The sequence below is a fragment of the Bison bison genome, unplaced genomic scaffold (assembly GCF_000754665.1).
Source record: "Bison bison bison isolate TAMUID 2011002044 unplaced genomic scaffold, Bison_UMD1.0 scf7180017862984, whole genome shotgun sequence".
NCBI classification, from domain to species: domain Eukaryota; kingdom Metazoa; phylum Chordata; class Mammalia; order Artiodactyla; family Bovidae; genus Bison; species Bison bison.
This window is the reverse complement of record NW_011493556.1, coordinates 769612-795641: the sequence shown is the minus strand read 5'-3', so window position 1 is coordinate 795641 and position 26030 is coordinate 769612. Positions and strand designations below refer to the sequence as shown.

Here is a 26030-nt window from a genome sequence, read left to right as displayed (position 1 = left end):
AGGCAATAGTCATGTATTTGGGGAAGCTATTTTTAGTTAGCCTGAAGAAATACTTGAAAATGACCTTTAAAAATCAACCTGAAAATCACTTCAGGTTTCAGCAACAGTAAAACTGATACCAATTTTAAGTTAACTACAATCATCAAGAAGAAAAGAGAAAAACTAAGTCATAAGAACAATGCTTATTTGAGTATTTCTCATTTCTCAGTTAGATCTTTTAAAGTGAATTCTTCAATTTAAAAAGGATAAGACATTTATTAAACAGCTACAGCAAGACTGAGTAATGAGTCTTTGGGAATACAGAAAGTTTAGCATGAAATTTTTTAAAATGCCAACTTGAAATGACATATTTTACACAGAAGTTCACATCACATGTTTATATGTGAAATTTACATTCATCCTTCCTCATTAAGATATAATTAGCTTCCAGTTCACAAGACTCTCAAAGCAATAGCCAAAAGGTAGAGACCTCATCAGATACTCTATATGTCCCTTTCATTCATCACTCCACTTTCTTCCTTCATCATCTTTATATATTTTAATTAATATTTCACTTTCTCCCTTTGAAAAATGCAAACAGAATGTTTAAAGACAGAGGTGACCAAGACCAGAGTACCAATATGTTATTAAGACAATTTTGATGTACCTACAAAGATTTACCAGTCAAATCCTGGCCTATATATCTTCTACATATTTAACCAGATTAATAGCGTGGTACAAAAAGAATGTCAGTATTTAAGTATACTGCATGGCAACTGCTGTATCTGTTGTTTGTTTGGGGTTTGGATTAGAGAAGCAACCTGTACATAACAATCTCCTATCATCTGAAAGCATCAAAATGAAAGCAAGGCTTCCATGTACAGTTCTATGGTTGGTGCAATGCCCAACTCTAGAGAAGTACACATAACTGATGCGTGAGAAGGTTTCTGAGGCTACATCAGGCTCCAGGGGAAAGACTGCCATGATTAAACAGAAGAGAAACTTGATACCTGGAGCACAAATTTGCTATCCTTTATATGTGGAAAAAGTGGAGAAGGAAATGGCAACCGACTCCAGTATTCTTGCCTGGAGAATCCCTTGGACAGAGGAGGCTGGTGGGCCACACACAGTCCAGAGGGTTGCAAAGAGTCGGACATGACTGAGTGACCTAGCACACCACGTGGGAAGAGCACTGATTTTTCAAGATTTGCAAACACAGGATCAAATCCCCATGACTGACTTTGGACAAGTTACTTAACCTCTCTGAACAGGTTTATGCATGTGTAAAAGAGATTTTTTTTAAAAGGCCCTGCAACAAGACTAAGGTTCAATGAAATAACATAGTCAAAGCACCTGGTTACCAGATAACAGTCTAATTAAGTTTTAAAAACACATTTAAAAAAATTATTTATTTACTTTGCTGCTTCAGGTCTTGGTTGCTTCATATGGGCTTCTCTCTAGTTGGGGTGCTCGGGCTTAGTTGCCCTACAGAGCATGGGATCTCAGTTCCATGACCAGGGATGGAACCCTATGCCCCCTGCACTGGAAGATGGGTTCTTAACACTGGACTACCATAGAAGTCAGGAAAGGTCAAAAGGAGACACCACAGGTCCCACCCCCTCACTGGAATCCACCTTGGTTGAGTAACGCATGTGCCACCAGGAAAGACCCTGAGTCAGAATGATTGGCCAGAGACAACCAAGAAACTAATCCCTTCACCATAAAACCCAAAACTGTGAGCCATGTGGCACAGCACTTCTCCTGGATTCCCTTATGCTCATGCTCTCTGCTAGGGCACCTGTTCTCAGTAAAGTCTCTTGTGTTGTCAGCAAAAAAAAAATATATATATATATATATATATTCTTTAATAAAGTAAATAAAACACCTTTCAAGGTTTACAAATCTTTCTTAGAACACAACTTTCAAGCTACTTGTACCTTCTCTAACTAGAAATCCATAAGTTAAACACATCACTTATCACCTTCTAAAAATTAACTTTTGTATGATAGGTAGTGTCAGAATCACTGGAGGAAAATGAGCTATGAGCTGGTAGTCAAGCAATTTTCTGGACCTTATTTCCTCATCCTTAAAATACAGAGTTAAATGGGATGTCCATTAGATCCTGTGATGCAATTCTACGGAGTATATCTCTAAATAGACAACAAGAAAAAGATATCAATTATAACTGCTTTCTAGCCTTGATAGATTTGTGCATATATTATTATATGTATTCCTTTCTCATTTTCAGAAGTATAAAGAGATTATGAATAATGAATATTGAAAAGTTTTAAACCTCTATTATTAACACCCTTATGAAAGCATCATCAAAGGTTATATTTCAAAAGTGGAGAGTTTATTTGTATATTAACATTTTAGATTTTTATTATTTTGAATGCCTAATTTCAAGAATACGTTAACTGCCCTGATTGAGCCTTGAGAGACTAATCATCTCTGTCATATCTAAAGCTCAAATTCATTAAGAAAAAAAAAATAAAAGAGAATAGAGTTGACCAGCTAAATAAAACATCAGTGTTAAAAAAATAAAACAGAAATAGACACCAGTAGGAAAAACACTACATAAATCTATTTATTTTGCTTACACCATAAAAAGCAAAACTCATTAGAAGCTCATTAGAAAGCATTTGTATTTACATTTTATATTAGTCAAAATATACCTTAAAATATCCATGTGCATTATTTCTCTGTCCCAGCCAAAATGAAGTGCCCAGGGGCAAGTCCGTGGAAGGCTTTTCCACAACTCTTTCATATATTCTACAATAAAAAAACATCAGATAAGTGATATGTATTAACCATTACTTCTTAGACTCTTCGGTTTCCTGAACTGAGAACACTTCACTTACTTATTACAGTCGATATGTAAAATCAAGTGGGAGGCACTGATGGCTAAGGAGAGCTTGTGCCACTTATCATCAGCCAAAATGTAAGGAAACACTTCTGTGTGAGGGTGGTGGCTGCCGGAGCGGTAGTGAAGTCTGACTTCATTCCGATGGCCACTGCTTTCCAGTTCCAGGTACCTGCACAGAGAAGAATTACATGGGGCCCACTGAAAACAAAGTTCAAAAAAGATGGACATGACTACTGTCTCCAGAAAGATGGGATAGACATACTTTTCCTATTCCTCCCAGTAAGTACAACTAAACAGTATATCATAAAACACAATAAGAAGAATCTGAGAGATGGAAAAAAAAAAAAACACTAGGGAACTCAGGGCCCAAGTAACAACAGAGTGGTCAGGGTACTGGGTATTCTTTTTGCCTCATATATCTCAGTCTTGGAACTGAAGAAATCAGTAACTTGAAAATACCAATGGATGTGGACAAAACAATTCCTCCCAAAAGCCTATTTGTGTTAGCTAAAATACCAAAAAAAAGGAGAAGTCCGTAAAGAGAAACATTTTTAGAGAACAACCACTCTCTTCCAGCCAAGCATCACAGGAAAAGCTATGACTCTATCCCTAAACATGTCAGCAAAGGCTAAGTGCTAGATTTCCAGGCTTTTGAGGTAGGAATCATGTGAGCAACACCTCTGCCAGAGTGGTGTCAGCAAAAGCCAAGGAGAGAGAGCCAAGAATTTAAACCCTATCAGCCAAGGTTAATGAGATGAACCATGGCATCAGTGGAGACCATGTTCCATCCCTAGTAACAAAGCATACTGCCCTCTCAGAGGAGGCCTAGTGGGAGTCAGAATTTTCATCATCACCCAGCAGTAATGACAGCATCCTTACCACAGTGTCTGGTAGAGACCATGGGGAGAGGTGGAGATTCCACTCGCCCATCCAAAAATAATAAAAGTACTGCTCAACTGTCAACTGAAGGCAAGTAGGGAACCTGCATTTCTAATTCCACCTGGAAGTAACAAGATGACACCCACTCAGCCTCTGCCAGAGCAGTGTCAGAGAAAACCTGATAAAATATGGAGCTTAAATGAGATCCAAGTCTCAGAACATTATACAGAAATAACCAGGTTTCAATCCAAGTTTGGAAATATGATACAGAAATATCCAGGCTTCATTCAAAAATCAATGTCATACCAAGATTCAGAAAGATCTCAAATATAATGAAAAAAGACAATCAATAGATATCAACACCACAAGATGATAGAGATGTTAAAATAATTGACAAAGATTTTAAATAAGCATTAATAAAAAAAGAGCAACTACAAACATTTCAATACACTTGAAACAAATGAAAAAAGAAGAAGCCTCAGCAAAGAAATAGAAGCACCAAATAAAGAAGAACCAAGAAAATTTTTAAACTGAAAAAACACAATAACAGAAATAAAAAGCTCAAGAGATGGGCTAAATAGCAAAAATGGAGGGGATCAAAAAAGAATCAGATGATTAGAAGACAGAACAAAAATTATCCAATCTGAACAGTAGAGAGAAAATAGACTAAAAAGAAAGAATAGTCTCAGAGACCTGGGAGACTAAAACAAAAGCTCTAACATTTTTATAATTGGAGTTCATAGAAGAGGAGAAAGAAGGTGAAATTGAAAAGTACTTGAAGAAATGATGGCTGAAAACTCTCCACATTTGGTAAGAGATATAAACTCACAGATTCAAGAACCTGTGCAAACCCCAAACAAGATAAACTCAAAGAAATACTGATCGTAACTAAACTTCTGAAAACTAAACATAAAGAAAAAAACATCGAAAGTAGTGAGAAAAAAAATTGACAATTATGTATAGAAAAAAAAATTAGAATGGTCATGAATTCCCTAAAATAAACAATGAAAGCCAGAAGGAAGTGGCAAAGTATTATTCATGTGAAGAAAGAAAAAACTATTAGCCTAGAATTATATACCCAACAAAATTATCTTTCAGAAATAAAAAGAAATCAAGGCATTCTCAAATTAAGAACAGGATAACTGAATCAACTTTTAAACATATGCATGTTATGTTTAAAGTGCCTAATGGACATTCAAGAGGACATGCAGGGAGGACAGCTAGATCCACAAGTCTGAGATGAAGACAGGTTCATATGGAGACAGGAATTGGGAGTCATAGACATATAAACTATATTGAAAGCCATGAAGGCACTGGGACTACCTAGGGAATTATAACAGGTGAATGAGGAGAAGGGGACGACAGAGGATGAGATGGCTGGATGGCATCAGTCGGTGGATGTCGGTGGATGGACATGAGTATGAGTAAACTCCGGGAGTTGGTGATGGACAGGGAGGCCTAGCATGCTGCGGTTCATGGGGTCACAAAGAGTCGGACACGACTGAGCGACTGAACTGTACTGAACTGAATGACACAAACATTTTGAGGAAGAACTAGCAAAGGAAACCAAAGGCTGGTGAAAGTAGAGAAGAAAAAAAGTGAGAATCCTGTCACTGTCACTAAAAACCCAATAAAATACCAACTATCCATAGGTTGCAAAGAGTCAGACATGACTGGATGACTGAGCAACCACAACATACACTTATAGGGGAATCCATCCATATTCTGGAACATTATACCACCCTCTGAAAGAACGAAATTCTGACATGAACAAGGCCATAGTTAATTATTAATTATATTAATAAAAGCTCTATAGGATCTCATTTAGCTTGACAAAACTGTGTGTATATGGAGGGAAAAAAAAACCAAGAAAGATATATGCCAAAATGTTAACAGTAGTTACCTCAGGGGAGTACAACTGGGGGGAAAGGATGTGAAGAATCTCTCAAATATTTTTATAACCCTGAAGTTTCTCCTTTTTCTGTAATGTAATACTTGCTTACACACATATATAGTAAAATTCTATGTTAAGATAAAAAATTAAGTATTCAAGTATATAAAATATGTGTAGAAATTATTAAGGATAAATAAAACACCAACTTGTTTGGTTTTTGATACAGAAGAAACCAGAGAGTCCTTTCTATCTTGTTATTTGGAAACAAGTATTCATTATTTAATCAACTCGACTAGTGAATTCTATAATGATAGATAGGTGTTTGCAGTTTAAAAGAAAATAACATCAGCAAACACATGGCCCTGTTGTTATATACCTTCTATTCTTTTACACATAGAGGCAAGAACTCTACCACTGCTGTTGGTCTGGTCTCCTCCTCTAGAAACTACTGGCACCTGTATTGAATTCCTAAACTTGAGACACTAAAATTATCCTTAATAGCAGAGGCTGACACTATGCTCCACAAACAAGAACAACCCTTAAGAAATTAAATATTTTACCAAAACTTACATTTTTATCTGCATCATACACTCAAGGTTTTAATGAAATAGATATGTAATACACACAAAAAAAAATATAGTGAAGATAAAAATATATGAAAAATGATATGAAACAGATGTGTGTCTGGCATGTGGTGAGTATTTAATAAATATTATTAATTTGCAAAACTGCACCTATCCTCCATTCGGCAGCATCTAAGTGGGAAGCCCTACTCCCAACTCCCACCACCTCAGCAGATCAGTGTGGTTAAACACGCAAATCCTAAAGCCTGACCTCCAGTTCACATCCTGGTAGCCCTCCTGGCAACAGTAAGCTATTCCATCTCTCTGTGCCTCATCTAGTTACTCAGCTAGAAAACAAGGATACTAACTGCACTTGTCTCAAAGGATTTCCATGAGGACTGGGATGAGTCAGTTTAAGAAATCACTCAGAACACTACTCAGCACACACAAAACACATTGGTTATGTTTTTCATTTCAAAAAGTAATTAGCCTCCAATTAAATCAATTTAAAAAAAAGTAAAGGTCAAATCCTCCCTCTTCCTCCCTGTGGTACAGCCAGGGACAGTCCTATGACACATCCTAGCAATCTGACACTCTTCCTTGGGAGTGGGTGTCTGGATGAAGCACAGCGAGGAAGAGAGGGAGGAGAGACTCCTGCACTGCAGTGGGACACAGCATCCCAGTCGCTACATTAAGGTCACTGCACCTTGCTTCCTGTTTGCTGGCCTGCCAGGGCACCTTTGCTTATTGCCTGCTCCAAATTCTGGCACCTCAGCTTCCCATCAGTTCTGTAAACTGCCCTCCCTACCCGCCACCTCCAAACTCACCTTACAAGCAAGAACTTCTACTAGTACATTATAACTGTGGCATGGGGAAAATACATAATTGGAATAAAATGTGTTAACATTTTTAATAGCAACTGAGTGCTAGAATTATGTATGATATTTAACTTTCTTTGTATTGTGCTTTATTTTCCCTCTTACATTTAATGAGCATTTACTGCCTTACATTAAAATTACATTTTAAATTCTAAGAAGATAATTTGTCACATTTCAACATACCATGTCTCCCTGATTTGTCATTCATAATTTGGAGAGGTAACTAAAATCAGAAATAAAGTTCACCCTTTACAATAATTTATGCCCTTGTTAATCAAATATCCTTTGCAATGGCAGAAATATAAACTAAGATTAGGCTATGGAGAAATAGGCAACAGTGGCAGGACATCATTCATTTTAAGAATCTCCTTCATAACTCAAGATCAAAGGATAAAAATAAGGTCATGTCTCAACTGACAAAGAGGTTACACACAACATGAAATGAGAATTTTTTTGCCGCCTTAAATTAACACCTAAATAGAAAAATGATCAGATCATCTCAATATATTAAGCTACAACTCAGTTGTAAATTGTAAATTACCTGAAGAAAAGCCACAAGCACTTCCAGTGTCAACTATATTATTAGTGTGGTTCATGAATGGTACAATTGCAAAGAACTGATGTGCACAGGATCTGGAACTGAAAACCCAGATCCACCTCTCACTACTACCCATGACCTGACCGCTCACCACCTCAGTTCCCTCATCTGTAAAATTCAGTGGCATAATCCATATCAAGTGTGGCATCAAAAACAAAGAACTCAATGAATGATAACTATTTTTATTATCTATCAATAGTCCCAATTAGGCATCATTTATAAAGTCTAGCCTTTTATAACCAATTCTGTAAATAGCAAGCAATTTGAATACATTTTAAAAATATTTTTATCGAGACAAAATTCTCTAACATAAAATTCAGCTTGAAAGCATACAATTTTTAGTTGAAAAAAATGCAGAAATCAGAAGGTATAAGTTGCAGATAAAAAACAGAAGATGAATCCACTCTCATAGAAACTGAGTTGACAGTACTGGTATTATGGGGGCCTCTAAGGACTTCCCCAGTGGCTCAGTGGTAAAGAATCTGCCTGCAAAGCAGGAGATGTGTGTTCGATCCCTGTGTTAGGAAGATCCCCTGGAGTAGGAAATGGCAACCTACTCCAGTATTCTTGCCTGTAAAATCCCATGGAGAGAGGAGGCCAGTGGGCTTCAGTCAACTGGGTTGCAAAATAGTGGGACGCAACTTAGAGACCAACCAACAACATCATCTAAATTTAACTTAAATAGTATAACCAGTAAAAATGATACATGAAGTCCAGTGGTAGAGCCAAAATTATTTTAAATTAGGCAGCTGTGTTCATTTATCAGAATGAAAAAGGCGGTTTCACCTCACCTCTCCCAATGATTCCCTCAAGTACTGAGTGAAATGGAAGTTGGGAGTAAAATGTGTACCTTTTGACATCCTTCATTAGAATCATGTTGATGCTATTTTTGTTAGTTTTTAATGGTGTTTGGTCATCCTCAAGGCAGTATAATCCAGCAAAGACTTCAGAGTCTAAATCCTGTCTCCATAGTTCACAATTGGACAAGTAAAAAATCTCCAACCCTCAGTTTCTTTCCCTATCAAACAGGGGTCATAAGAGTTGTGGTTTTATATGGTCATTTTGAAAATGAAATAAGGTATAAGTATTTAACTTAGTTTCTGAAAAAGCACTCCATATATGTCATGATTATGATTTATATTTCCTATGACATATTTATGCATGTTATCTAAACATCAGCAAATTTTCAGGGCTGAAGTTAACTTAAATATGAATATCGGATAGAAAATTTTGATGAGAATCTAGCCAAATAAAGGTATCTGAATTTCATCTATGATATTCCCATTTGGGTCATTCAATTTGTTTGAATTGACCCAGTAATCAATAATTCATCACTTCCTAAGGCCAATCATTTCATTTTTATAAAATAAAGACCTTCCTTATATTGAAACACAAAGGGAAGATAGTTTTTAAACTAAGATTTATTCATTCATTTATTTCAGCAAATATTTACTATGGACACTGAGAATATGCCAATGAATAAGGCCAAATAACACTGAGGCTTGAAGAGTCTCAATAATAAACACATTATTAGCTGAAAATTAAGTTTAGCCATTTCAAAACTAAAAATACTACTACTATAAAAGTCCTGCTGCAAGAAGAGCAATGTAGCTAGATCCGTGAGGGTAACAAAGCTACTTCATGAATAATATAGCTAGAAGCCAAAATTATATCACCAGGGAAAGTGCTGTAGCAAATGGAATTGATTCATGATTGAAGCCCTGGCATCAAACATGATGGCTTGAATAAAAACCTCACCATATTAATACCCCACAGAACTGAGTTTACAATAAAATAAAAGAGAAAATGGCCATGCATGAAATGGGGGTAATTTGTTACTACTAATGATGAGAGGAGCATGACACAAAAAAAATGCTAGGGAACAACACTTTGAGCTATAATTCTGGAGGGGAGGAGAATTTTGTGGCATCATGTGTATTTTGAAAGAATCACTTTGAGAAAGGTCTTATACAAGGATAGAGAAAGAATATATATGATAAAGCACTGATAATAAGTGGGTACTCAGTTCACAGCACAGGTGTCTATAAAAATCAAGGAGTTGAACGGTTGCTGGATAAGGGGTAATGACTGAATGCTGGGCCCTCTCAAAACCTCCATTCACTTAGTTGTGAGTGAGACCAAGCCGGTGGAAATTAGTGAAATCCTTGAGAGAAAGGGTTCAAAGAAGGAGCAAACTCAAAAAAGATGAGTCTTCCCCACTTTATTGAGAATGAACTCAGGAACACACTGTTGCAAGGCTGAGGAAGATCAACTGGGAAATATGGACTCCTTTGATGATCAAAAATGTACACATGCAAGTGTGTCAAAAATTTGGCTTACAGATTTTACAAAGGGTTCACAGTCCCACGAGGTCCATTCATAGACTCCAAGCTGAGAATATGGTTACTTGTGAAAGATTTGAAAACCTGATTCTATATATGTATACAACTTTTATGATATAAAACAATTGTTTATAATTATACAAAAATTCGGAAGATACATAAAACACAAAGAAAATTAAGATCTCTAATGGTCTTGCTGGCAAGAGATGACCAATATTAATATTTTTGTGTGTATCTTTTGTAGTCTTTGTCTTTTAATCACACTGTGAACATCTTTTCCAAATCAATAAAGTCACATCCTCTTTAATAAAACCATGGTATTTCATAGTATAGCTGTGCCATGATCTATTTAATATCCAATTTCCAATTATGGTTTCCAGCTTTTCACTCTTAATAAAAAATATTTCAGTACATGTTTCTTTGCAAACCTGCACAGTTATTACAAATAAAATTGCTGATTCAAATGGCATATACATTTCAAAGGGATTTGTTATATTCATTCACCACTCACTCATTTATTCATCCAACAAATATTTTCTGAATGCCTATTTGTCCTAGGTTCTGTTCTAGGTCCTGGGGAAACACAAGTAAACCAAAGAGATAAAGGATGTGATGTATGGAGAGAGTAACATGAAAATTTACAATACCATATGTACATAGTTAGACAATGGGAATTTGCTGTATGACTCCAGGAACTCAAACAAGGGCTCTGTGACAATCTAGAAGGTTGAGATGGGGACGGAGATGGAAGGGAGGTTCGGGAGGGAGGGGCATGGTTATACCTATGGCTGATTCTTGTTGATGTATGACAGAAAACCACAAAATTCTGTAAAGCTAATATCTTTCAATTAAAAAAATCAAGTGAAAAAATAAATAAATAAAGGGAAGGTTACCAAGAAAAAAAAAAATACTAGTCCTCATCACATTTATATTAAAACAAACTAAATTAACAAAATATACCAAATAAGTAGGCTGCATGGTGATAAAATCTATGAAGAAAATTAAAGTAGAAGAGGATAAGGAGTATGGTAAGATGGTATTTTAAACAGGATGTTCAAGCACAGCCTCATTGAAAAAGTGACATCTAGTGAAACCCGGAAGAAGAATGGTGACCCTGAGGCAGGAGCCTGCCTGGCAAATCAAGGAATGTCACTGATGCCTGTGTGGCTAGAGGGGAAAGAGGCAGAGTCAAAATAATACAAAATTAGATCAAAAAGGCATAGATCTCAGACAGGCAGATCATTTAGGGCCTTAGTGTCTAATAAATAAGTTTGCCTAGCATAGATAGAATGGAGTAGGCAATGGCACCCCACTCCAGTACTCCTGCCTGGAAAATTTCACAGATGGAGGAGCCTGGTAGGCCGCAGTCCATGGGGTCACTGAGGGTTGGACACTACTGAGCGACTTCCCTTTCACTTTTCACTTTCATGCATTGGAGAAGGAAATGGCAACCCACTCCAGTGTTCTTGCCTGGAGAGTCCCAGGGACCGGGGAGCCTGGTGGGCTGCCGTCTATGGGGTCGCACAGAGTCAGACACAACTGAAGCGACTTAGCAGCAGCAGCAGCATAGATAGAAAACAATAAGAGGTTTTTTATTTTTTTAAGAGGGTTTTTTTAATATATTTATTTTTAATTGATTGATGATTCTTTTACAATATAAGTTTGATTTCTGGAGAGGTTTTTAAAATTGATTTTAATATAATCAGTTTGGCTGCAGTGTCTAGAATAAACTATGTGGATGGTGGGAGGCCACAAGGGTTAAGTCAAGGGTACCTTGGACCAGGGAAGGTGGTGAAAATGGTGAAAAGATTTTCTTAGGATTAAATGTGCAGTATGAGAGAAATCAAGAAACAGTTCCAAGTTTTTAGCCTGAACAACTAGAAAAAAGAAGCTACCATTTACTGGGATGGGGAACACTGAATGAAGAGTAAATTTAAGCAAGAAGATACCAAGTTTGAATTCTGACGTGGCACAGCTTGATATTCCAACTTCTCCAAGTGAAGATGCAGGTGGGCTGTTCCATATACAAGTCTGGAGCTCAAGGGCAAAGGTCAAGACAAGAGAAAATTAAGAATCCACTATTACGTAGAGATGGGATTTAAAGTCCTTAGAATGAGAATTCATTTAATTCACTTAGGAATTAAATGAATATGGGGAAGAAGTCTGGACATCAAGCTTTAGAATATAGATCTACATCCAGATGTCAGAGATGTGAAGAGGAAGGAGTTAGGAAGTAAAACCAGAAAAGTGGGAGCTCAAGAACAGAGTTTCAAAGGACAGAATAATCAAATTGCAATAGATTGAGGACTCAGAAGTGAAGAATACATTTTTCAACAAGGACATCAGTAGGAACCTTGACAAGTACATTTTCAGTGAAGCAGAAAGTCAGAGCCTCATTAGAGTGGGTTCAATAAAGAATGAGAGGAGATAGAACTAGAGAAACCAAAGCGAAACAAAGGAGCAGTAGTTGAATAGGTTTGGCTTGCTGCTCTAGCTTTGGCTTGCTGCTGAGACTATAAATATTGTGGTGTATTTATATGCTTGTGGAAATAGCCAATAGAGAGGGTACAAGCAATAGTGCAAAATAGTGCAAAAGAATACTACTTTTGCAATTGTGCAAAAATAATAGTGCAAAATAGTGAAGTAATGCCCTGAGTGGAAACACAATTTAAAATGCAGTTGGCATGCTGGCCTTTGTCAGGGTTATGAACACTAAACCTAAAAAGAAGGAGAATTATAACTAAAATCATCCCACAAACATTACTCCAGTCTCAGATGGATAGATCTGAATTATTTTGAATACTTTAAGGATAAAGAACAGCAATCTTTCACAAATTCTTCCAGAGATTACCAAAAAGGGAACACATTCTAGCACATTTTATGAGCAAAAACTAGACAAAGACATTACAACAAAGGGAAACTACAAATCAATTTATTTCATAAGAATATATAAGAAGCCTAAACAAACTTTACTTGATGTTTTTAATTGATGCTTTTGAACTGTGGTGTTGGAGAAGACTCTTGAAAGTCCCTTGAACTGCAAGGAGATCAAACTAGTCATTCCTAAGGGAAATCAGTCCTGAATATCCATTGAAAGGACTGATGCTGAAACTAGAGCTCCAATACTGTGGCCACCTGATGCAAAGAACTGACTCATTAGAAAAGACCCTGATTCTGGGAAAGATTGAGGGGGAAGAGAAGGGGACAACAGAGGAGGAGATGGTTGGATCACATCACCAACTCGATGGACATGAGTTCTGGGAGTTCGTGATGGACAGGGAAGCCTGGCGTGCTGCAGTCCATGGGGTCAGACACAACTGAGGGACTGAACTGAACTGAAACAAACATTAGCAAATATAATCTAGTGATACAAAAAACCTGGAGGGTTTACACTACCATATGTAAATTTTTATAAAACAACAGTAGTTAAAACTGCAAAGTTGGCACATGAGTAGAAACATGGACTGATGAAAACATACAGATAATTGCCTTCCACAATTTAAAAACAGGCTCATATATATCAGGTTCAGTGGATTATAGCAAAGGTGACTGCAATTCTAAAAGAATATAATTGTTCTTTTAAAAAACTAGGGAGCATCACTTAGACATTCATACAAGAAAAAGATCTTTTCAGTGATTTCCAACTTATATTTATGACTTATGAGTATGGGACATGTCAATAAAATCCCCACTTGCTGAAAACTCAAGGCATCTGTTTGGAGACTGGATTCATTCCATTCCACTCCTGATGGCATCTCCAAAGCTTTTCTGCTTCTAGTCCTTGCTCCAAGATAGAGATGTTAATGATATTAGAAGGGAAGTTAGAAATATGTGTGTGCATGCTAAATCACTTCAGTTGTGTCCAACTCTGCAATCCCATTGACTGTAGCTCACCAGGCTCCTCAGTCCATGATATTCTCCAGGCAAGAATACTAGAGTGGGTTGCCATGCCCTCCTCCAGGAGATCTTCCCAACCCAGGAATTGAACCCCACATCTCTTGTGTCTCCTGCATTGACAAGTGGGTTCTTTACCACTAGTGCCACCTGGGAAGCCCAGTTACAAGTATAAACCTTTACTAACTCACCAAGAGAGCTTATACTGAAGTATGGTAGATTGAGAAAGGGTCACCCTTTCCTTCTTTCTAAGACCTTTCCAATTCACTGTATGTGCTTGCTCAATCACTTTAGCCTTGTCCAACTCTCTACAACTCTATGGATCATAGCCAGCCCAGCTTCTCTGTCCATGCGGATTCTCCAGTCAAGAATACTGGATAGGTTGCCATGCCCTCCTCCAAGTGACTTTCCTGACCCAGGGATAGAACCCATGTCTCCAGCATTTCCAGCACTGCAGGCAGATTCTTTACTGCTGAGCCACCAGGGAAGCCCCTTTCCAATTCTCTATCCCTTTATAATATATAACATTGCTCTAATATCAGAAATGGTCACACTTTTATTACAACTCAGATCAACATGTTGGACAAGAAAATTTAAAGATTTGGTCGTTTAAATATAAGCCACTAGTTCTTTAGAAAGACTTTGAGGAGGGGTGTGTCTGTGTGTGTGCACATGTACACAAGTGTGTATTTAATAGCTTTGTGTATTTAACATTAAGTAATGAAATACATTTGGTTCCAAGGGATTTATTAATTGAGATATCACTTCATTTGAATTCAAGGATGAATCTGCTATTGAAAAAATATTTTAAAAGACCTATATAAAACATGAATTTCATTTTCAACTGAGTATACATAATTCTACTTCTGTAGAAACAAACTGTAGTATATTATCCCTAGATCTGAGAAACCATCTGTGATGAGTGTTAATGGTCAGATTCAGTTCAGTTTAGTCGCTCAGTCTTGTCTGACTATTTGCGATCCCATGAATCACAGCATGGCAGACCTTCCTGTCCATCACCAACTACTGGAGTTTACCCAAACTCATGTCCATCGAGTTGGTGATGCCATCCAACCATCTCATCCTCTGTCATCCCCTTCTCCTCCTGCCCTCAATCTTTCCCAGCATCAGGGTCTTTTCAAATTAGTCAGCTCTTCACATCAGGTGGTCGAAGTATTGGAGTTTCAGCTTCAACATCAGTCCTTCCAATGAACACCCAGGACTGATCTTTAGGATGGACTGGTTGGATCTCCTTGCAGTCCAAGGGACTCTCAAGAGTCTTCTCCAATACCAGAGTTCAAAAGCATCAATTCCTCGCTGCTCAGCTTTCTTTATAGTCCAACTCTCACATCCATACATGACTACAGGAAAAACCATAGCTTTGACTAGATGGATCTTTGTTGGCAAAGTGATGTCTCTGCTTTTTATATATGCATCTAGGTTGATTATAGCTTTTCTTCCAGGGAACAAGGGTCTTTTAATTTCAAGGCTGCAATCACCATCTGCAGTGATTTTGGAGCCCAGAAAAATAAAGTCAGCCACTGTGTCCACTATTTCTCCATCTATTTGCCATGAAGTGATGGGCCTAGACGGAGAAGGCAATAGCACCCCACTCCAGTACTCTTGCCTGGAAAATCCCATGGATGAAGGAGCCTGGTAGGCTGCAGTCCATGGGGTCACTGAGGGTTGGACACTACTGAGCGACTTCACTTTCACTTTTCACTTTCATGCATTGGAAAAGGAAATGGCAACCCCCTCCAGTGTTCTTGCCTGGAGAATCCCAGGGACGGGAGAGCCTGGTGGGCTGCCATCTATGGGGTCACACAGAGTCGGACATGACTGAAGTGACTTAGCAGCAGCAGCAGCAGTAGATGGGACCAGATGCCATGATCTTAGTTTTCTGAATGTTGAGCTTTAAGCCAACTTTTTCACTCTCCTTTTTCACGTTCATCAAGAGGCTTTTTAGTTCCTCTTCACTTTCTGCCATAAGGGTGGTGTCATTTGCATATCTGAGGTTATTGATATTTCTCCCAGCAATCTTGATTCCATCTTGTGCTTCTTCCAGCCCAGCGTTTCTCATAATGTAGTCTGCATATAAGTTAAATAAGCAAAGTGACAATAGACAGCCTTTGCGTACTCCTTTTCCTATTTGGAACCAGTCTGTTGTTCCATGTCCAGTTCTAACTGTTGCTTCTTGACCTGCATACAGGTTTCTCAAGAGGCAGGTCAGGTGGTCTGGTATTCCCATCCCTTTAAGAATTTCCCACAGTTCATTGTGATAGAAACAGTCAAAGGCTTTGGCATAGTCAATAAAGCAGAAATAGATGTTTTCATGGAACTCTCTTGCTTTTTTGATAATCCAGAGGATATTGGCAATTTGATCTCTGGTTCCTCTGCCTTTTCTAAAACCAGCTTGAACATCTGGAAGTTCATGGTTCATATATTGCTGAAGCCTGACTTGAAGAATTTTGAGCATTACTTTACTAGCGTGTGAGATGAGTCCAATTGCGTGGTACTTTGAGCATTTTTGAGCATTGCCTTTCTTTGGGATTGGAATGAAAATGGACCTTTTCCAGTCCTGTGGCCACTGCTAAGTTTTCCAGATTTGCTTACATATTGAGTGTAGCACTTTCACAGCTCCATCTTTCAGGATTTGAAATAGCTCAACTGGAATTCCATCACCTCCACTAGCTTTGTTCATAGTGATGCTTCCTAAAGCCCACTTGACTTCACATTCCAGGATGTCTAACTCTAGGTGAGTGGTCACACCATCGTGATTATCTGGGTCATGAAGATCCTTTTTGTACAGTTCTTCTGTGTATTCTTGCCACCTCAATATCTTCTGCTTCTGTTAGGTCCATACCATTTCTGTCTTTTATTGAGCCCATCTTTGCATGAAATGTTCCCTTGGTATCTCTAATTTTCTTGAGGAGATCTCTAGTCTTTCCCATTCTATTGTTTTCCTCTATTTCTTGAAGTGATCACTGAAGAAGGCTTTCTTATCTCTCCTTGTTCTTCTTTGGAATTCTGCATTCAAATGGGTATATCTTTCCTTTTCTCCTTTGCTTTTGGCTTCTCTTCTTTTCACAGCTATTTGTAAGGCCTCCTTAGACAGCCATTTTGTTTTTTTGCATTTCTTTTTCCTGGGGATGGTCTTGATCCCTGTCTCCTGTACATGTCACAAACCTCTGTCCATTGTTCATCGGGCACTCTGTCTATCAGATCTAGTCCCTTAAATCTATTTCTCACTTCCACTGTATAATCATAAGGGACTGGATTTAGGTCAAGCAGGGTTGAAAAAATATAGAAATTACATTTTATACATCAAATTCTCACAACATCCACTTTGAGTTGAAAGGATCTAAAAATATATACACTTAGAAAAGTAGAGCATAGTCAGGAAGGGAATAATACACTCATTGAGGAATCATTAGTTACTTGATCCTTTAGTATATAAGACACTATGAACTTAATTTTACTTTAAAAAGTCCATTATGCATCATTTTTTAACTTCTGAATTTGATTTCTTAAGTCAAGGTTTTCTGTGAAAAAAATGACAAAACATCGCACAGTTAAACATCTGTTCTGAATGTAGTTTAACCTGTGAGAATGACTTAAATCAGCTCCGCGTGAAGGAAAGAACTTGGTGATCTCTTAAAATCCATATATGTTTATGTAAATAAATTAAACATCATTATAGTTTTGTATGAATTGGGATTTATGTGTGTGTGTTCATGTATAATATCAAGAGAATAAAGCAATGGTCTCTTCACTTTCCAGATACTTAAGTGGCTTTTCAAGTGAAATAAGGTGTGCATGCAATAGTACTATCTCAAAGTATAAATAAATAATATTTTTGGATGAAAATTATATTCTCAAGGTGGTAACTTTTCCTCTTCACCTTCACCTAAAACAATGATTCATGATGCTTTTAGGAATACATCCATCCGGAGTGACTAAGTGACTCCCACAGACCCTCAGTGCCCTTTGATTCCAGGAAGTATTTTATCCCATTTCAAATTTTCCTCTTGTTAACATTTTGCTTTGCTAAGATTCTAAAAAATCGATAGGACCTCTTTAGGCCAACAGAGGTTGGCCCATGTAGGAATTTCCGGCGGCTCTGTATGTAACACGTTCTGAAACTACGGGCACACAATAAAGGGGAAGCACTGATGCGTGTAAGATGGCTAGAAGTTCTAGGCAGGCTGTATCTGAAAGAAAGGAATTAGTCACACGGGAGAGTAAGCTGTCAACACCGCAGCATCTGTTTTCTGACATGCTTCATGGGTCATCTTGTCTCCTCTATTGTTCGGAATAAATAAGAACCAAGGAAGAAGGCAACAGGATTCATGGGTCACCCACTGAGGTGACATCTTGCTCTCAGTGAGCCTATTACTTTAAGTGTTCCCAATTGAAATGGGTACCGGACTCCCCCTAACTATAGAAAATATATCCAATCTGGCCCCAGTTCTATTTCGGAAAGGCCAAAAAGGTAGGAATCTTAGTTTTAATTTTTAGCCCAAGCTTTTATGGAGAGGCAATTTAAAAAATGAAAAGACAAAATGTTTTCCCAATCATGCAGACCACAACAACTTTTTTAATACTATATCAACTTCAACAAGCCATGATGATGCTGGTGAAATAAAGAAATAAATTTTAAGGGAGAAAATTTCTGGATAAAAATTCTTACTATAACAAAAAGTTCAATGGAAGAAAAATCCATGATTGCTGTCTTCAAAAGCAATAGAAAGCAAGAGTATTAACCCTGTCAAAGGAGCATTGACTTGTATACACTACCATGCATAAAACTGATAGCTACTGGGAAGGTGCTACATAACACAGAGAGCCCAGTCTGGTGCTCTGTGATGACCTAGAGGGATGGGATGGGAGGGGGCTAAAGAGGCAGAAGATATATATATAGAGAGAGAGCTATGGCTGATTAGAATTGTTGTGTAGCAGAAATCAGCACAACATTGTAAAGCAACTACCCAGCAATTTAAAAAAATAGAATTCTTGGGTTTTAAGGAAGTAGACAGGCCATGGTGCTGCTCTAAAACAAACAGAGAAAGAAGCTGTAAAGATAGCGGTTATAGGAGAATGGGCTCTGATGCCTGGCAGCTTGGTTCAAATGTTGATTCTGCCACTTATTATAACCTTGGACTTGAGACTTAACCTCTCAAGGCTCCATTTCCTTATCTGGAAAATATATTAAGAATGGTATCTACCTCCAAGACTGTGATGCACATTTAATGAGATTCATCCATGTAAAGTGCTTAGAGGACTATATGACACTAGGTAAAAACCTAATAAAGTGTTAAGCCTTATAATACAGAGAAAACATTTCAATGAATCTAAGAAAACATCCAGCTACCACACAACCAGATATAAGCAGATGCTCTGCACATCTCATTCAGTCATTCCTCAAACATCTACCAGCCATCTTTACAGCAGCACCATAGTAGGCACAGAGAATACTGGGGAAAAACAGACAAAGTCCAGGTCCTCAAAGAAGTTCCCATTTCATCATTTTCCTGAATCTATACTTCCTTGGATGATGAATTGCTATAACTGTAGGGCTTCCTTTTTCATGTCTAGAATTTTTATATTTATGCCAAATCTTTATTTTATATGGCCACACATTTTATACTGTCCTATTACTCCACACTGGGCTTCCCAGGTGGCTCAGCAATAAAAGAATCCACCTGCCAAGCAAGACATGTAGGTTCAGTCCCTGGTCAGGATATCCCCTGGAGAAGGAAATGGCAACCCACTTCACTATTCTTGCCTGGGAAATCCCATGGACAGAGGAGCTTGGTGGGCTACCATCCATGGGGTTGCAAAACACTCAAAAATGACTTAGTGACTAAAAAACAACTTTACATTATCAAGTCTAGTTAGAAATGGAGAACTTAATAATAAACACATCTTTTCTTAATGTGATTGAATAAAACTCCTGCAATAGACCTTGAATTCTGACATGCATTTTTAACCTATTAGAAATGTCAAACAATGAAAACCCAATAACTAGATGTCATAGAAACTTATTTCCATCAAAATTTGCCTGAAAATGTATCTTATATACACTCAGATCTTGTTCTTACAAAGGTCTTTTTAGTTCAATAAATGCAATCCTGTATATAAAGCTATTAGGAAAACAGTAGAAAAGTTAGGCAAAGCACCTTTATGGAAATAAAATACTATTTTCTCTGAATTTCATTCAGTATAAATTAATACCTTTCATTAAGGAAAAATACAGTGAAAGTGAGTCATTCAGTCCTGTCTTACTCTTTGTGACCCCACGGCCTATACAGTCCATGGAATTCTCCATACCAGAATACTGGAGTGGGTAGCCTTTTCCTCCTCCAGGGGATCTTCCCAACCCAAGATCGAACCCAGGTCTCTTGCACTGCGGGTGGATTTTTTACCAGCTGAGCCACAAGGAAGCCCAAGAATACTGGAGTGGGTAGCCTGTCCCTTCTTCAGTGGATCTTCCCGATCCAGGAATCGAACCAGGGTCTCCTGCACTGCAGGCGGATTCTTTACCAACTGAGCTGAAGGAACAATTAATATACAGATGCCCTGCATGGTGAATGGTGATCTACACTTAAAAGGAGGTATGAGATACAAAAGTTTGAATTACCAACACATGTATACCTGTGGCGGATTCATTTTGATATTTGGCAAAACTAATACAATTATGTAAAGTTTAAAAATAAAATAAAATTTTAAAAAAAGAAATATATTTTTATACAACACATATTCTTTAAATTTTTGACAATACAAAAAATGAATTTGAGTTAGAATGAACTCAATTTTCCGTTTTATTCATGTCACTTGGTATCAATCATATCTTATACAGATGGGAACAGTTAATGGATGTTAAGGCGGGTGGATGAAGCTCTGATGAGGAATAGGATATTGGAATAAAATTGAATTATCTCCCAATAAAATACTAATGAAAAACAAAGGGAAAAGTAGTGTAGAACCTGGCAGATCATCAGTGTGACCAGGTGATCAAGGTTGATATCATCAACAGAAGGATAATTGACACAGTTTATGTCCAGAGGTGATCAGCATCATTTCTGTGATATTCCTAAGAACACAAAGCTTGAGTGATGAGGAAACGTCAGATGAACCCAGGTGGTGGGTGATAACATGGAATAAAATGCCTATACTGAGACCATAAAGGATACCGAAAACAGGGAAAGACTGTAACTGCTCAAATTGAGGGAAATTATAAGATATGACAACCAAATGCAATATGTGTTCTAGAATGGAGTCATGGTCTAAGAAGGAAAAGGAAACATTATTTAGATAGTTGGTGAAATTTAAGTGAGGTCTGAGATTGGATGATATTACGCTGTCAGTTTTGACATCTTAATTAGAAGAAGTATGTTGGTTATACAGGGAGAGTCCCCTTGTCTCTACTGTAAATACTCTACTGTATTTAAGGGTGATGGAGTATATTGCCGGTAAAAGGCATATTGAAATGAGATAGAGGATGATGGAGAAAATGGGCCAAAAATGTTACCAATTAGAAATCTGGTAAAAGAAGATGTGGGAGTTCTTTGTACTGTCTTTGTAAACCCTTCTGCAGGTTTGAAATGATTTAAAAAATTTTTTTAATTAAAAGCAATCATTAACCTGGGAACTCCCCTGCATATATAACTGACAGTGAGTTGATATCCTTACCATATAAAAATTCTTACAAATAAACAAGAAAAATGACAAGGCTGGTATAAAATGGCAAAAAGATATTTAGAAACTATTCATGAAATTAGAGACGCCATCAACTTACTAGCAAATATATTAAAAATGTACAAATCACTAATCAAAGAACAGTAAATTTTAGAAATGACAGTCATTTTTCAGATATCATAGTAGCAAAAAATATCTTAAACATAGTGTTCAGTGCTTCAAAATGTATAGTTTAAGTATCTCCAAAGTAAATTGTTTCCTCAGAACCTACATCTCTCTTTTTGGTGCTATTTAGGGTTTTTATTCTTTTAGGGAAATTAAATGGGTTGAAGCTAAAAATATTCAGTGATTCATGTATTCTCTGGTGCAGTTAGCATCCTCAATAATAATCAAACACAATTTTTATAACACCTAGAGTCTTTTTTTTTAATTTTATTTTATTTTTAAACTTTACATAATTGCATTAGTTTTGCCAAATATCAAAATGAATCCGCCACAGGTATACATGTGTTCCCCATCCTGAACCCTCTAGAGTCTTAAATTAATCAAAAGTTAAAATACGAAGTAAAAATGGCAGCAGGTCAATCATCTCCTTTTTCAAAATGCTCAATGGGTAAACATCATTAAAACGAAGAGGCAAAATCTGAATGACTTTCATTCAACTGCTATGAAATATACTAATATATGGTTTCAACCATAAAAATATGACTCCTTGCCAAGCTCAATGGAATTTAAGTACACACACCATCCAGGGAAAAAAGATTTATTAAGTAATGGAGATAATATAAACTCCATGACAATAAGGACACCAAAATAATATTTTGCGTGGACTTTTTAAAAAGGTATATGTTTCACCAAACTATAGAAAATAACAAGACAAGTTACAAATAAGGTGAATTCTATTTCCTCTCACTTCATAATAAACTGCAGAAAGTCGATTACCCTTTTTAAATGAGTATTTTGAAAAATGATTTTATGTGATTAATCAAAGTCCTAAAGAGCATTTGGGAAGTTTAATAAAGACATCATAAGGCTAAAGAGAGAAGAGTCTTAATGCCAAAGAATTAAAATACATTACAACAGTCCCTCAACATTCATCTTCGAAAAGATCATTGAAATGTCAGTGCATATCAATGTATGGCAGATTAAGAAAAGAGAGTTAAGTGAACTTTGAATGTACCTTGAAAATTTTCTTATACTGAGTTGCAACCAAAGAATCCAACTTTCTTACAGAGACTAAAGATAAAGCAAGTTAAATACTATAAAAAGAAGTTACTTTTGATAGCAAACAGAGTCCATTATAGCAATTTAAGTCTTTTACAAATAGAAAATATAATGGAAAAATAAAGATCCCATTTGAGTAAGAGCACACACAGCCCAAAAGGTTCCTAGGGGAAAATCTAACAAAATATGTGTACACCCATTATGGAAATAGTTATAAAGAAGATATGAAAGAAAATGGAAAGATAAGTCATATCCCTGGATTTTAAAAAATGAGTATCAGGAGAATGGTAACATATAACAATCTATAAATATGGTGTAATTCCAATACAAATCCAAATAGCATTTTTTTCATAAAACTTATTAAATTGATTTTAAAAGTTTATACCACAGAATGAAGTTGCAAACATAACCAAAAAAAAAAAAAAAAAAATCTGAACAGGAAGAACAGAGACCTGAACTATGACATAGAAACTCTTACAAAACTACAGCAATCAGAGTAGTGTGCTCTTGCTGTGGGAATCACAAGCAGATCAGAATACAAGGCCCAGAAGCCAACCTCAGAGATTTGGTCCTACAACTGATGTTACAAATACATGAGAAAAGAATTGGCTTCAGGTAACTGGCACAGGGACCTCCAGCTTTACCTCCCAGCTATTACACTAGATAAGTATACCTAGATCTGAGTTCAAGAAGGCCATTTCTTTTAATTATTAATCAGAACAAAAAAATCATTGAGTATGAAGTGAAATGAAAGTGAAAGTCGCTCAATTATGTCCGACTCTTTGCGACCCCATGGACTATACAGTCCATGGAATTCTCCAGGCCAGAATACTGGAGTGGGCTGCCTTTCTCTTCTCCAGGGGATCTTCCCAACCCAGGGATCAAAGCCAGGTCTCCTGAATTGCAGGTGGACTATTTATTGAGTATTATGAGACAGATTAAGATAGAAGGTTAAATACAGATATACCATTGTCCTCTTTTCAGATCTCCAATTAAAAGATCAATAGTAAATTCATCAACTGTATTTGCATTAATGCCTATGTACTAGTATTCATTGCAGAGTCAAAAACTGTACTGTCTATTGTCACAAACTTGTCAACATCCAAAGAAGAATGTTAGGTAGAATCAAGAACACATACAATTTTTCATACTTCACCCAAACTACTCAAAATCATGCCATATTTTCTATTTTATATAGTAGACCAGAAATTTCTCATAAACACAATTTAAAATTTTCTTTTCCTGGAATTTTCTAATTGGTTTTCTCTTTTCTTTGGTGAAAGAAAATATATTCTCTCTTCACTATGTCATTAAAGTGAGACTGTATAGTTTCACTCTGTAGAGACAGAAATTATTGATTTGACTGCATATCAATTAAAAAAATTAGCACAGCAAAAATCACCATAAAGACTTCAAAGCAAATGAAAACTATAGATGATATGAAATTAATATTCTTATTAAATGGAGTTCACTTAAATCAGTAAGAAAATGTACAAAAATAGACAACGTATCTAAATACATTGTTGGGCTTCCCTGGTGGCTCAGTGCTAAAGAATCCATCTGCCAATGCAGAAGACACAGGCTCAACCCCTGATCCAGGAGATCTTACAAGCTGCTGGGCAGCTAAGCCTGTGCACCACAACTACAGAGCCTGTGCTCTAGAGCCCGAGAGCTGCAACTACTGAAGCCAGCATGCCCTAGAGCCTGTGCTCCGCAGTAAGAGAAGTCACTGCAATGAGAAGCCCATGCACCACAATTAGAGAGTAGCCCCTGCACCGCAACTAGAGAGTAGCCCCCATTCACCACACTTAGACAAAAGCAAGTGCAGCAGCGAAGGTGCAGCATAGCCAAAAGAACTTAATTAATCAGTTAACTAAATAAGAAGTGAAGTCACTCAGTCATGTCCTGCTCTTTGCAACCCCATGTACTGTAGCCTACCTGGCTCCTCTCTGTCCATGGGTTTTTCCAGGCAAGAATACTGGAGTGGGTTGCCATATCCTTCAGGGGATCTTCCCGACTCAGGGAATGAACCCAGGTCTCCCGCATTGCAGGCAGACTCTTTACTGTCTGAGCCACCAGGGAATTAACTAAATAAGCTATTTACAAAAGAACACATATGAATGGCCAATACATATATAAGAAAGTATTCAATCTTACCAACAAAGTGTTATTTTTTGCCTACTGGATTGACAAATTTTCAAATCACTGTTGAAGAAAGTGGGTAAGTAGGTACTTTAAACTGCTAATGAGATTACTATGTATTAAAATCTGTCCTGAAACATATATATACATTCATAAGAAAATTAAACACATACCAGATTAGATACATATATCTATATGTATCAGTTCAGTTCAGTTGCTCAGTCGTGTCTGACTCTTTGAGACCCCATGAATCGCAGCACACCAGGCCTCCCTGTCCATCACCAACTCCCGGAGTTCACTCAGACTCATGTCCATCGAGTCAGTGATGCCATCTAGCCATCTCATCCTCTGTCGTCCCCTTCTCCTCCTGCCCCCAATCCCTCCCAGCATCAGAATCTTTTCCAATGAGTCAACTCTTCACATGAGGTGGCCAAAGTACTGGAGTTTCAGAATTAGCATCAGTCCTTCCAAAGAAATCCCAGGGCTAATCTCCTTCAGAATGGACTGGTTGGATCTCCTTGCAGTCCAAGGGACTCTCAAGAGTCTTCTTGAACACCACAGTTCAAAAGCATCAATTCTTTGGCACTAGCTTTCTTCATAGTCTAACTCTCACATCCATACATGACCACTGGAAAAACCATAGCCTTGACTAGACAGACCTTTGTTGGCAAAGTAATGTCTCTTCTTTTTAATATGCTGTCTAGGTTGATCATAACTTTCCTTCCAAGAAGTAAGCGTCTTTTCATTTCATGGCTGCAATCACCATCTGCAGTGATTTTGGAGCCCAGAAAAATCAAGTCAGCCACTGTGCCCACTGTTTCCCCATCTATATGCTATGAGGTGATGGGACCAGATGCCATGATCTTAGTTTTCTGAATGTTGAGCTTTAAGCCAACTTTTTCACTCTCCTCTTTCACTTTCATCAAGAAGCTCTTTAGTTCTTCATTTTCTGCCGTAAGGGTGGTGTCATCTGCATATCTGAGGTTACTGATATTTCTCCCAGCAATCTTGATTCCAGCTTGTGCTTCTTCCAGCCCAGCATTTCTCATGATGTACTCTCTATATAAGTTAAA

General features: G+C 37.3%; 1 protein-coding gene across 2 annotated transcripts in view; it reads right to left on the bottom strand.

The window, feature by feature from the left end:
• The window catches only part of NELL2 (NEL-like 2 (chicken)), a 389871-nt gene that overhangs the window by 296043 nt on the left and 67798 nt on the right, over nucleotides 1–26030 (bottom strand). For both annotated transcript variants that reach the window (XM_010833122.1, XM_010833121.1), the window contains 2 exons: nucleotides 2841–3014; nucleotides 2655–2751 (listed from right to left, as the gene is read on the bottom strand). In XM_010833122.1, coding sequence (XP_010831424.1) covers nucleotides 2655–2751; nucleotides 2841–3014 — 271 coding nt within the window. The remainder of the gene's footprint in view (nucleotides 1–2654; nucleotides 2752–2840; nucleotides 3015–26030) is intronic.